The 9,548-nt window shown below is 45.9% G+C and overlaps 2 protein-coding genes across 3 annotated transcripts; one reads left to right on the forward strand and one right to left on the reverse strand.

The window, feature by feature from the left end:
- The first annotated feature begins 68 nt into the window (after positions 1-68).
- On the forward strand, positions 69-2,897 carry Tsr1 (Tsr1 ribosome assembly factor). Its single transcript, XM_002047133.4, has 4 exons — positions 69-281; positions 345-1,894; positions 1,957-2,223; positions 2,285-2,897. The coding sequence occupies exons 1-4, from the start codon at positions 176-178 to the stop codon at positions 2,804-2,806; spliced, it is 2,445 nt and encodes an 814-aa protein (XP_002047169.1). The 5' UTR covers positions 69-175; the 3' UTR covers positions 2,807-2,897.
- Positions 2,836-9,192, reverse strand: Tbc1d8-9 (TBC1 domain family member 8/9). 2 transcript variants are annotated; one of them, XM_015175251.3, is made up of 11 exons: positions 8,671-9,192; positions 8,027-8,193; positions 7,054-7,312; positions 6,432-6,993; positions 6,192-6,340; positions 4,736-6,137; positions 4,457-4,674; positions 4,161-4,396; positions 3,729-4,058; positions 3,571-3,665; positions 2,836-3,505 (listed from the first exon to the last, which is right to left on the reverse strand). In XM_015175251.3, exons 1-11 carry the CDS (start codon positions 8,712-8,714, stop codon positions 3,167-3,169), a joined length of 3,801 nt encoding a protein of 1,266 aa, XP_015030737.1. In that variant the 5' UTR covers positions 8,715-9,192; the 3' UTR covers positions 2,836-3,166. The 2 variants fall into 2 exon arrangements, with proteins under 2 accessions (XP_015030737.1, XP_002047170.1); XM_002047134.4 differs by having other exon boundaries at positions 3,729-4,396.
- Positions 9,193-9,548: the final 356 nt, after the last annotated feature.

Consider the following 9,548-nt stretch of genomic DNA (forward strand, 5'->3'; position numbering starts at 1 on the left):
CACTGTTGCATGTTCAACAGCGCTTGGTATTGGTGTGGCCACACTATGTTCAACTTGTCATCGATAACTGAAAATCGATAAGTGCCGTAGAAACATGTGCTTGGCTCGTTTTGAAAATATAGCAACGTGAAAATTATTATTTTGCTGTTGAATTGTGGTAATAAACAAGTCAAACATGGCGGATCATGCATTTCATCGGCCTGGCCCGTTGAAGCAAACAAACAAAGCCCATAAAACGGGCCGTCATCGCTCCAAGGGCGCCATCGACAATGCCCTCAAAGGTGTGTATCCCTTCTACAAGTGCGGCACACAATGTTAACTTGAATTTGCGTTGCTTATCTTAGGCAAAGTGGGTCTCAAAGCCATCTCGCATAAGCATAAGCTGCAGCAGCGAAAGGAGCAACGACGCAATCAAATGAATCAGCTGCGCAAAAACAAACGCGACGAAGTCTTGATGCAGAAGCGTCAGTTGGGTGGCCAGAATACCGCACCATTTCTGGTGTGCTTGCTGCCCATGCACGAGCAAATCGATGCTAACTCGGCGCTCGCAATACTCGAGAGCTGCGACAGTGAAATCGTTGTGGATAGGTCACCTAGCGGCGTCATTTATATGAATCTGCCGCGCTTCAAGCAGCGCTTTGCCTTTGTCATGCCGCCCGTTGGACGTGGCAACGAGCTAATTGTCCTAGACTATCTGAAGGTGTGCGACACCACACTGATGCTGACGTCGGCCGCCTTTGGCGAGGATGACATCTTTGATCGTTGGGGACAGCGTGTGTTCAACATGATTTCAGCGCAGGGCATACCGACGCCAGTTGTAGCGCTGATGGATCTGGAATCCATTAATCCAAAGCGTCGCACTGCTGCAAAGCAAGCGGCGCAGAAGTTTATCAGCAAGCTGCTGCCAGAGGAAAAGATCATGCAGCTGGACACCGCCCCCGAGGGACTCAATGTCATGCGACGTATTGGTGGGCAGAAGAAGCGCTTGCTGCACAATGTTAACAATCGCCCCAACTTGTTTGGCGATGTGGTCGAATATGTGCCTAATGGGGAGTTGGGCACTCTCAAGGTTACAGGCTATCTACGTGGACAGTCGCTGAATGTGAATGGACTCGTGCATATACCCGGGCTGGGTGATTTTCAACTTGGCCAGGTGGATGCTCCGCCCGATCCCTATAAGTTGGACAAGAGTCGCGATGGAGAAGCAGCACAAGTGCGATTGCTCGACCGTAGCAATCCAGAGAAGCAAACGTCGCTGCAGACCGAGAACATACCCGATCCCATGGATGCCGAGCAAACGTGGCCAACAGAAGAGGAAATCGAGGCCGCACAAAAGGAGACTAAGAAAACAAAGCTTATCAAGCGGGTGCCCAAAGGCTACAGCGATTATCAGGCCGCCTGGATACCCGATGTGGAGGAAGTGGAAGGCAAAGATGATGATGATGATGATGGTGATGACGACGAGGATGACGATATGAGCGATGAAGATGACGAGGACTTTATGTCCTGTGATAACAAATCCTTCGAGGATGAGTGCGAGAAACGTGACTCGGATACGGAAGAGTATTTGGACAGCGTGTCTGTGTCCTCGGAAGCAGCCATTAATGATGAAAAGTACGATCAGCAAATGGACTTCCAGGAAGAGCGGGAAACACTACAGAAACTGCAACAGGCGCGCACCGACCAACTGTGGCCCGATGAAATCGATACGCCCCTCGATGTTCCTGCTCATGAACGTTTCCAGAAGTACCGCGGCCTGGAATCGTTCCGCACATCGCCCTGGGATGCCAAAGAGAATCTGCCCAGCGATTATGCGCGCATCTATCAGTTTAAGAATTTCGATCGCACCAAGCGACGCATTTTAGCGGAGGCAAAGGAGTTTGAGGGCATATTGGTGAGTTGTTGAACAACAATTATATGATAATACCTTTAACTTATTTTGAATTTAAATTCCAGCCCGGCTTGTACATTACGCTGCATGTCATCAATGTGCCCGCTAGCCGCTGGGACGCTTTCAGATCCGGTCAGCTCACAGACAATGTAATCGTTTATGGCATGCTGCCGCACGAGCACCAGATGTGCGTTATGAACGTTGTCCTGCAACGTATTCCCGACTCTGAGGTGCCGCTCAAGTCGAAGGAGCAACTGATTGTCCAGTGTGGCTATCGTCGCTTCGTCGTCAACCCGATTTACAGCCAGCATACCAATGGCGACAAGCATAAGGTGCGTCTTTTCTAAATACATTTCTTTTTCACTCGATTAACTGATTTATTGTTTCACACAGTTTGAGCGTTTCTTCCGTCCGTATGAGACCGTGTGCGCCACTTTTTATGCGCCCATACAATTCCCTCCTGCTGCAGTGCTCGCTTTTAAGGTGAATCCCGATTCCTCGCTAGCATTGGTCGCCCGAGGCCGCCTGCTTTCTTGTAATCCTGATCGGATAGTGCTGAAGCGCGTCGTGCTTAGCGGTCATCCGATGCGCATTAACCGAAAATCGGCGACGATACGCTACATGTTCTTCTACAAGGAGGACGTCGAGTACTTCAAGCCCGTCAAGCTACGCACAAAATGCGGTCGCATGGGTCATATTAAGGAGTCCCTGGGTACGCACGGTCACATGAAGTGCTACTTCGATGGCCAACTGCGCTCATACGATACTGCATTCATGTATCTCTATAAACGTGTCTTCCCCAAATGGAATTATGAAGAATGCCTTGTGCGCAGCGCAGAGCATGCACGCCAAGAGGCAGCGGCGGGGGTTCGCCGTAACTCGAAGCAGCTCGAGGATGTGTCCATGGAACAGTAGTTGAATTTGTAAATATATCTAATTATACATATATTTATATATATCTGTGCATATATTGAAATAAATTGTCTCACGGACACAACACAAGTTACACTTTCACTTTTTTTTTGTATAATAGGTATAATAATAGAACTATATTCACAAACAGTTGGCTTAACTAATCGGGGTAATATACGAATAACATATATATATATAAATATATATATATAGATAGATAGATATATATATATATGTATATATATATTTTTTTTTAAAACGGGGCACGGTTAAAAGCTGAAGCCGCATTGCACAGTTCTATGGGTTTCTTTTAATGGCTAATACATTGGGTTCTAGCAGGATATTGGATTTCAAAGGGGGGACTTAGTAGTTGTAGTTAGTGGACAAGCACTTACGTCGTTTCTTCTGCAGCTGTTCAATCTGCTCCACGATGTGGGTGCGCGTCTGGAATGCTTTAACAATGCATTCGCAAGTGAGTACAGTGGCTATAAACTGATTAATGGATATATGCCAGGCATCCGATGTGTTTGTGCTATTGCTGCTGCCGCTGCTGTTGGATGTGGTTGCTGTTGCTGATGCTCCAGCTGCAGCTGCTGTTCCTGCTTTTGCCTGACGCAACTCCTCCTCGAGAGCCACAAATAAACGTGTCGTGCTGCTGGGCTCTGCCGCGGGTGTCGTGGGATTTCCATTGCTATCCGGTTGCTGATGTGAGGTGGCAAGAATTATAATTAAAATAAAGTATATTATATACACTAACTTGCACTAACCTCATCGCCACTGCCGCCTAAATTGAGCTGCGTGAAACTCTCCAAGCTTGGCTCCTTCTTAATATTGCTGTTGCCCATTTCAATGAGATTTTCGTCTGCCAAAATATTGAGTTAAAATTTAATCGGATAACTTTCCTAATTGATAGTCGCCCACTTACATGCACGTCTCATATCCTCGTCCTGTACACAGCCCATTATCTCAATGATGCTGCGCCACAGCAACTGAAAGTTCTCCTTGCGCATGTTGGGTACCTGACGGTGCTGTCCAGTGGCGGAGGCACCCTCATCCAGCAAATAGCCGAGGCTGCCCAAGCTGCGTGTATCCGTTGCATTCGAATCGGCGCGCTCTAGACGCGTAGCCGCGACCAGGTCGCTGATCTGTGAGAAATTCGATATAGTCTCAACGTTCAGTAGCATTTGTTCTGCAGCACTTGCGGCTGCAGCTGTCGTCGATGTTTGCGGCGGCGTTATGCGTGCCGCGCCCAGATCTGAAATATCCGAAAATGTGTCAATCGATTCGTAACGTCCCTGCTGGCGTAGGCCGATGTCGTTGTCGTCATCCTGCCCAGCATCTGTGCGTGTTGTAGTACCCTGGTGTGCAGCGGGCAGATCCACATAAAAAGTCGAGTTGCGCTGCGCCAGCGACGATGCATTCGAATTCAGCGAAAGATTCGGCGTTGTTCTTGACAAATCCATGAATGTGTTGCCCGAAATGCCAGCCAGATTATGCAAATGCTGCGTGGCGCTAATCAGCGCATAGTCATCGGCATCAAAGTTGTGATCCGATGGAGACGGCAGCGCTTCAATCGACTCAGAGGCATCCTCGCTGGGGAATCAACGGAATTAGTTGCAGGATGAAGGAAATGTTAAAAAAACGAGAAATTACTCAAAGAAATCCTCTGCTTCGAATGCCTCCTCGGCATCATCTTTGGTCCGCGGTCGCGGACGTCGCATGCGTTCAATTTCTGCCTTAGAAAGCAACGGCGGTAAATGCAACACAAAGAGCAGCTTCAGTTTCTCCATGCTCTTGCTGGAGCAAACCAAGCCAAAAGCGTTGATTAGCTGACCAAAGTCCAATTGTCCGGTGCCTTTTTTGTCCGTCAGCTGGCAAGATATTTAGATTAGATTTAATTGAACACATTGGCTTTGACAATCTGTGACCTACCCTGAAAAGTTTTTCACCAACATCAACGCTAACGCACTTTCGCCAGGGCGTTAGCTCTGTGAAGAGTGTGTGGAATACCTCAAAGTTGACGCTGTAAGCTTCGTGGCGTCCATTACCGCCACCAGGCATAACATCGCCAAGTCCAGCACGTGTCGGTGACTGATGATGAGGCAGCAGCTGCGGCGCCTCACTCATGTGGCATTGTGCCTTCTGCTGCTGCTGCTGCATAGACTTGAGTGTCAGCTTCTCCTCCCGTATTATTGTGAGCAGCATGTGCAGTTCCTGCCGCTCAAAGTACACATTCTGCATATGGGCCTTTACAATGGTCTTCTCGTTGTCAATGTCGAACTGTCGCATTGTGAGGCGTCGATGCTTATTGCGCAGCTCCTCGATGCGCTGCTGCGTCAGCTCCTCGCCGAATTTAGTATACGCCTCGTGTATCAAAGTCTGTACTGTTTGGGTGCGTACTCGTTCGCGCTTGTCCGTGGTCTGTGGCACTTGGTATTCGGGATTGTAGATACCCTCTAAATAGGTTTGCAGTACCAGCATGGCCTCCCCATCGTCCTGACAGTTCAGCAGCTTGTCGCGGTTCCATTCGATGATCTGTAGTGAGACCATGAAAATGATCTTGGCGCCCTCATAGAAGAAGCAGTCCAATATTTGCAAGGAACTCTCATAGCTGATCACACTTATGAATATGGCGAGGAACCACGAGATGGAGATCATTTTAATAACGTTAAGTCGTTCTAGATGCTCATGCAAATCCGACAGATATGTCTCCACCAGCTCATTAAGCACGCCCTGATCAATCTGGGCACCCACAACCTTGTCCTTGTAGTAGTCTGGCAACAGATTCTCGCAGAGGCTGGCCAGCATCCAGAAGGCGTTCTCCTCATCGCAAAAGAGCAGAAATACCGATGAAACAATGTTCATGGCCTGACAGTAGCCCACCTGCGGATTACGCAGCGCATATGCCTGCAGTACTCGTCTCAGGGCACCGGTGCCATCGGTACATTGGAATGCCGGATGCTCGGGCAGCGAACGCTTCAAGTCCCTATCGATTTCCTCGTGCGTATACGAATCCTTAATGCAAGCGGCTTTCTCCACCAAATCCTCATACAGGCCGGGATTCATTTCTTTGTCGTGTATAGCGCCAGAGAAGATTAGCCAAATCTCCTGCCTTAGCTTGTCCGGTATCCCCTCCACAATTAAATTGATCACATCTGTGGTGCGATACATAGCAATGCCGCGTCCGAAATCGCGAAAATGTTCTTCCCAGCGTGCCATTTTTAGCTCCTGCTTCTTCTGTATGTCCGCGCTGAACTCCGTCTTGAATGTGTTGAGCAATGCGGTCTGTTTGCTCCACGAGATATCGTACTTGGCACGTTCGCGACTAACCGGTCTGCAAATGGAGTTTCAAAAGTAAAGGTGTCAGCTCAACTGGACGGACACTTACATATGAATTCGCGACAGTAGATCTGTAATTTTCGAGATGAGAACCTCGCGATCCGCAATTTTGGCGAACATAAAAGGCACATTCTCCGCTGTAAAAATGACAATTTGATTGTCAAAACGTTGCTGACCATCGTCCTTTTTCTCAACACTCTGCAAAAATTTGAGGTATCCATTATAAAACATGTGTACAAACGGTCCAGATACCGCCTATAGCCTATAATATTTTATAAGCAACACAAACCTTTATAGTTTTCATTGGTATTACAACGCTAACCAAATCCTTGACATCGCTGCGAAAGCAAAAGAAATTGGGTGACAGATAAATGTAGCCGGCATTGAATCGCTTCGAGTACGGAGTCCATATGTCGGCTTTAATCTTGCCATCAATAATTTCTGTTTGCGGCAGACGAAAGTAAACGCGAAACTCCTCAGATTTTTGACGAGCCGTCAAATCACGCAGCAGCACCGACTTCTTTGAAGTTTTAGCGCCGAGACGCGCAAAATTCGATGGATCATGGTCCACAACGGGACTCTCTGGGTCATGTATTAACTTTTGTATGGCCATTTTGTTTAGCTGCTCAATGAGGACGTGCGCCTCATTCATGTTGAACATCAGCGTGAAATTGTACGTCATATTGTTGGTAGTCTTCAGATAAATTGTATTGCCACTGCGACTTATGTCCTCCAGCTCAGCGAAGCGTATGATTAGCTTGATCTCCTGGTTAAGCATGAGCGAGTAGAAGCACACATGGTTCAGCGAAATGTACAACTGTCCCTGGCGCGGTATTTTATTCTTAATATAGCTGCAAGTAGAAGTCTAGAAGTAGACTCGAGAAATTCTATGCATTCAGTAATACGCTTACGTGGCCGAGTACGAGTTGACCAGGCGTTCCTCTTCGGGCATCTTGAAGATTTGTCTAAAGTTAGAGGACTTCACTTTGAAGTCTGGCGATTCGCCAGATTCGTCTTGATTATTTTGAGCATAGAGCGATTGTATTTTGCATATGGTAAAGTTTGTAACTTCATCCTCGTTTTCCATTTCGTTGAGTACACTGAAGAGATTGGTCTGCAGCCATTCCCAATCCTTGACGATGTCATCCTGTGTTATGCCAATGGCAATTTCTGTTTAACCCAAATATGACATCATTTGAATGCATTAATATAATATATATATAACTGCATTATAAAAAAAAATCCGACTTTAAGGTTCTTAAGGAAATGAGTAAATTTCAGAACTCATAACGCAAGATAAGTAGCATAATATTAATTTAGTCAATTATAAATAACTCTATGCTCTCATTTTGTTATTATTAGTTATCTAGTAGGCTGACACACGGCTTGCCGTGCTTCGTCATTAGCCATAAGTTCTCTTAAATTGGTCTTCGACCAACTCCCTTTCTCTCCCCTTCAAAAAAGCTAAGAATGAAATTCGCATAGAGAAGCGCACTTTCAAAAAGCAAGGAGAGTTATATACTCTATATCATCCCTCGCTCGAGAACCTAACTACGACTAATTTTATTGAGTGAGTGAGCAACTGAAAGAACGGAATAAGAAGAGATCGAACAATTGAAAGAATTTTATACCCAATTCGTACTTCTCCTTCCTGTTTAACTTGCTTATCGCATTTGCAATACACAGAAATTCTCAACAATTGGAGTAAATATGCCCCACTGGCACACACACCAATAAAAGGCACATTTCGCCTATGTATGATTGAATGAGTCAGTGATTGGGCACCCTCCCACTTGGTCACTGATATGCACTCGCACTGGGGCATATAAACATGGCGCTGATAAGTCGCCGCGAAAGGTGCGTTTTTATTATTTTCCAACCTACCATAAGACACTTCCGAGGACGGCGTCTGATGCAGTATTCGATAGGGCGCCGGCTTTGTGTTCATCACGCTGTCAAAGGTGCCCACCAGCATTGAGCCAAATCCGCGCGATTCGCCATGTCCGCGTCGCTTCTGTAGCACAAAATACCTGGAGTACATTTCGGCGGTCCTGCAGAACAAAAAATCAGACTTGGGAACGAACAGAAACGGGGCATTTGTATGTGTGTGGGTGTGCTGCGCTGGAGTAAGTACATATGTGTGTGAGGCTATAAGTGTGTGTGTGTGTGTGTGTCTGCAGCTATGAGTGTCTCTGTGTCTGTGTGCTTGTAGGGGGTTTTTACGCAGCAAAAACAGTTGTGCGAATAGAACAATCAATTTCGAAGCCTGCGTTTCGCCATTGTTCCACAGCTGCTTATGGAATCAGTGCAGAGATGACGACTTGAACTCTGCTCAATTAGTTATCAGCCTTTAGTGCGCACAACAATAGCACCAAAACACGCACACACCAACACAGCTGTGTCTGTGTGGGGCGGGGGGCTTTTTAATTAATCAGCTGCTGAAATAGTGCAAGGTGGGGGCGGCGCAGCATCCAGAAATTGTACCACCCCTCCCTTAGCTAGTGAATTTATTATGTGTTTCTGCTTACCAAAATGCCGACGGTAGCAGCAGCTCTTTGGGTTGTATCCACATTTTGGCGTTTAAAATGTTTGCCGTAGGTTTTTTAGTTTAATTAACGCCAATTTTCATAGTTGGCTCATGTAAGACTGTTTTGCGACTGTCGTGAAATGCGAGAACAACGTGTGGGAGCTTTTCTCGTTACATCTATGGCAAATAGAAACTTCCATGCACAATTCCACTGTGTTTTATTTATTTCTTTAATTGTCTTCTATTGTTCGCCTGTCTTCCTCTTCTACTTTATATGTTTTGCATCCGAAAGCTTAACATCTTGCTTCACTGTTATTAACAGCAAGCACTATTGTGGAAAAACTGCCGTTATTCGTTTACCAAGTTTCCAAAGAATATCAACGGGTTTTGCTGTGACAGTTTTATGCAAAATGTTGTAAATAACGGTTTGATGACCAAAAGTTGTTTGGCCGGCGACAAGTTTGATGGAGAACCGGACAATGAATGTCCAGTTTAAACTGCTGCTAAACAGGCACAGGAATGACAACAGAGCCATAAGAGCGAACAGCTGTTAATTACATTATCGAATATTAGTTTTGTTAAAGAATTCGCTGAATAGCTTGAAATACACCATAATTGGTATTATAAGTATGATGTTAAGTTAATTTTTACAACCTAAACGCAACACTTATAAAATATATAAGGAACAATTTACATGCAAAAAGTTCGATCAGCTGTGGCGGCAGTTCGATATATTCACCATATCGATATGCAATCGGTGCAGCACATCTAATATTTTTGATTGTCTGGCAACGCTTACGTTTTGCATCGCGGCAAATTTGTAGTAGGCTTATTGTTTAAACTAGCTTCTCTCAGTTTACTAATAAATTTCAGTATAGC

The sequence above is a fragment of the Drosophila virilis genome, chromosome 3 (assembly GCF_030788295.1).
Source record: "Drosophila virilis strain 15010-1051.87 chromosome 3, Dvir_AGI_RSII-ME, whole genome shotgun sequence".
NCBI lineage: Eukaryota > Metazoa > Arthropoda > Insecta > Diptera > Drosophilidae > Drosophila > Drosophila virilis.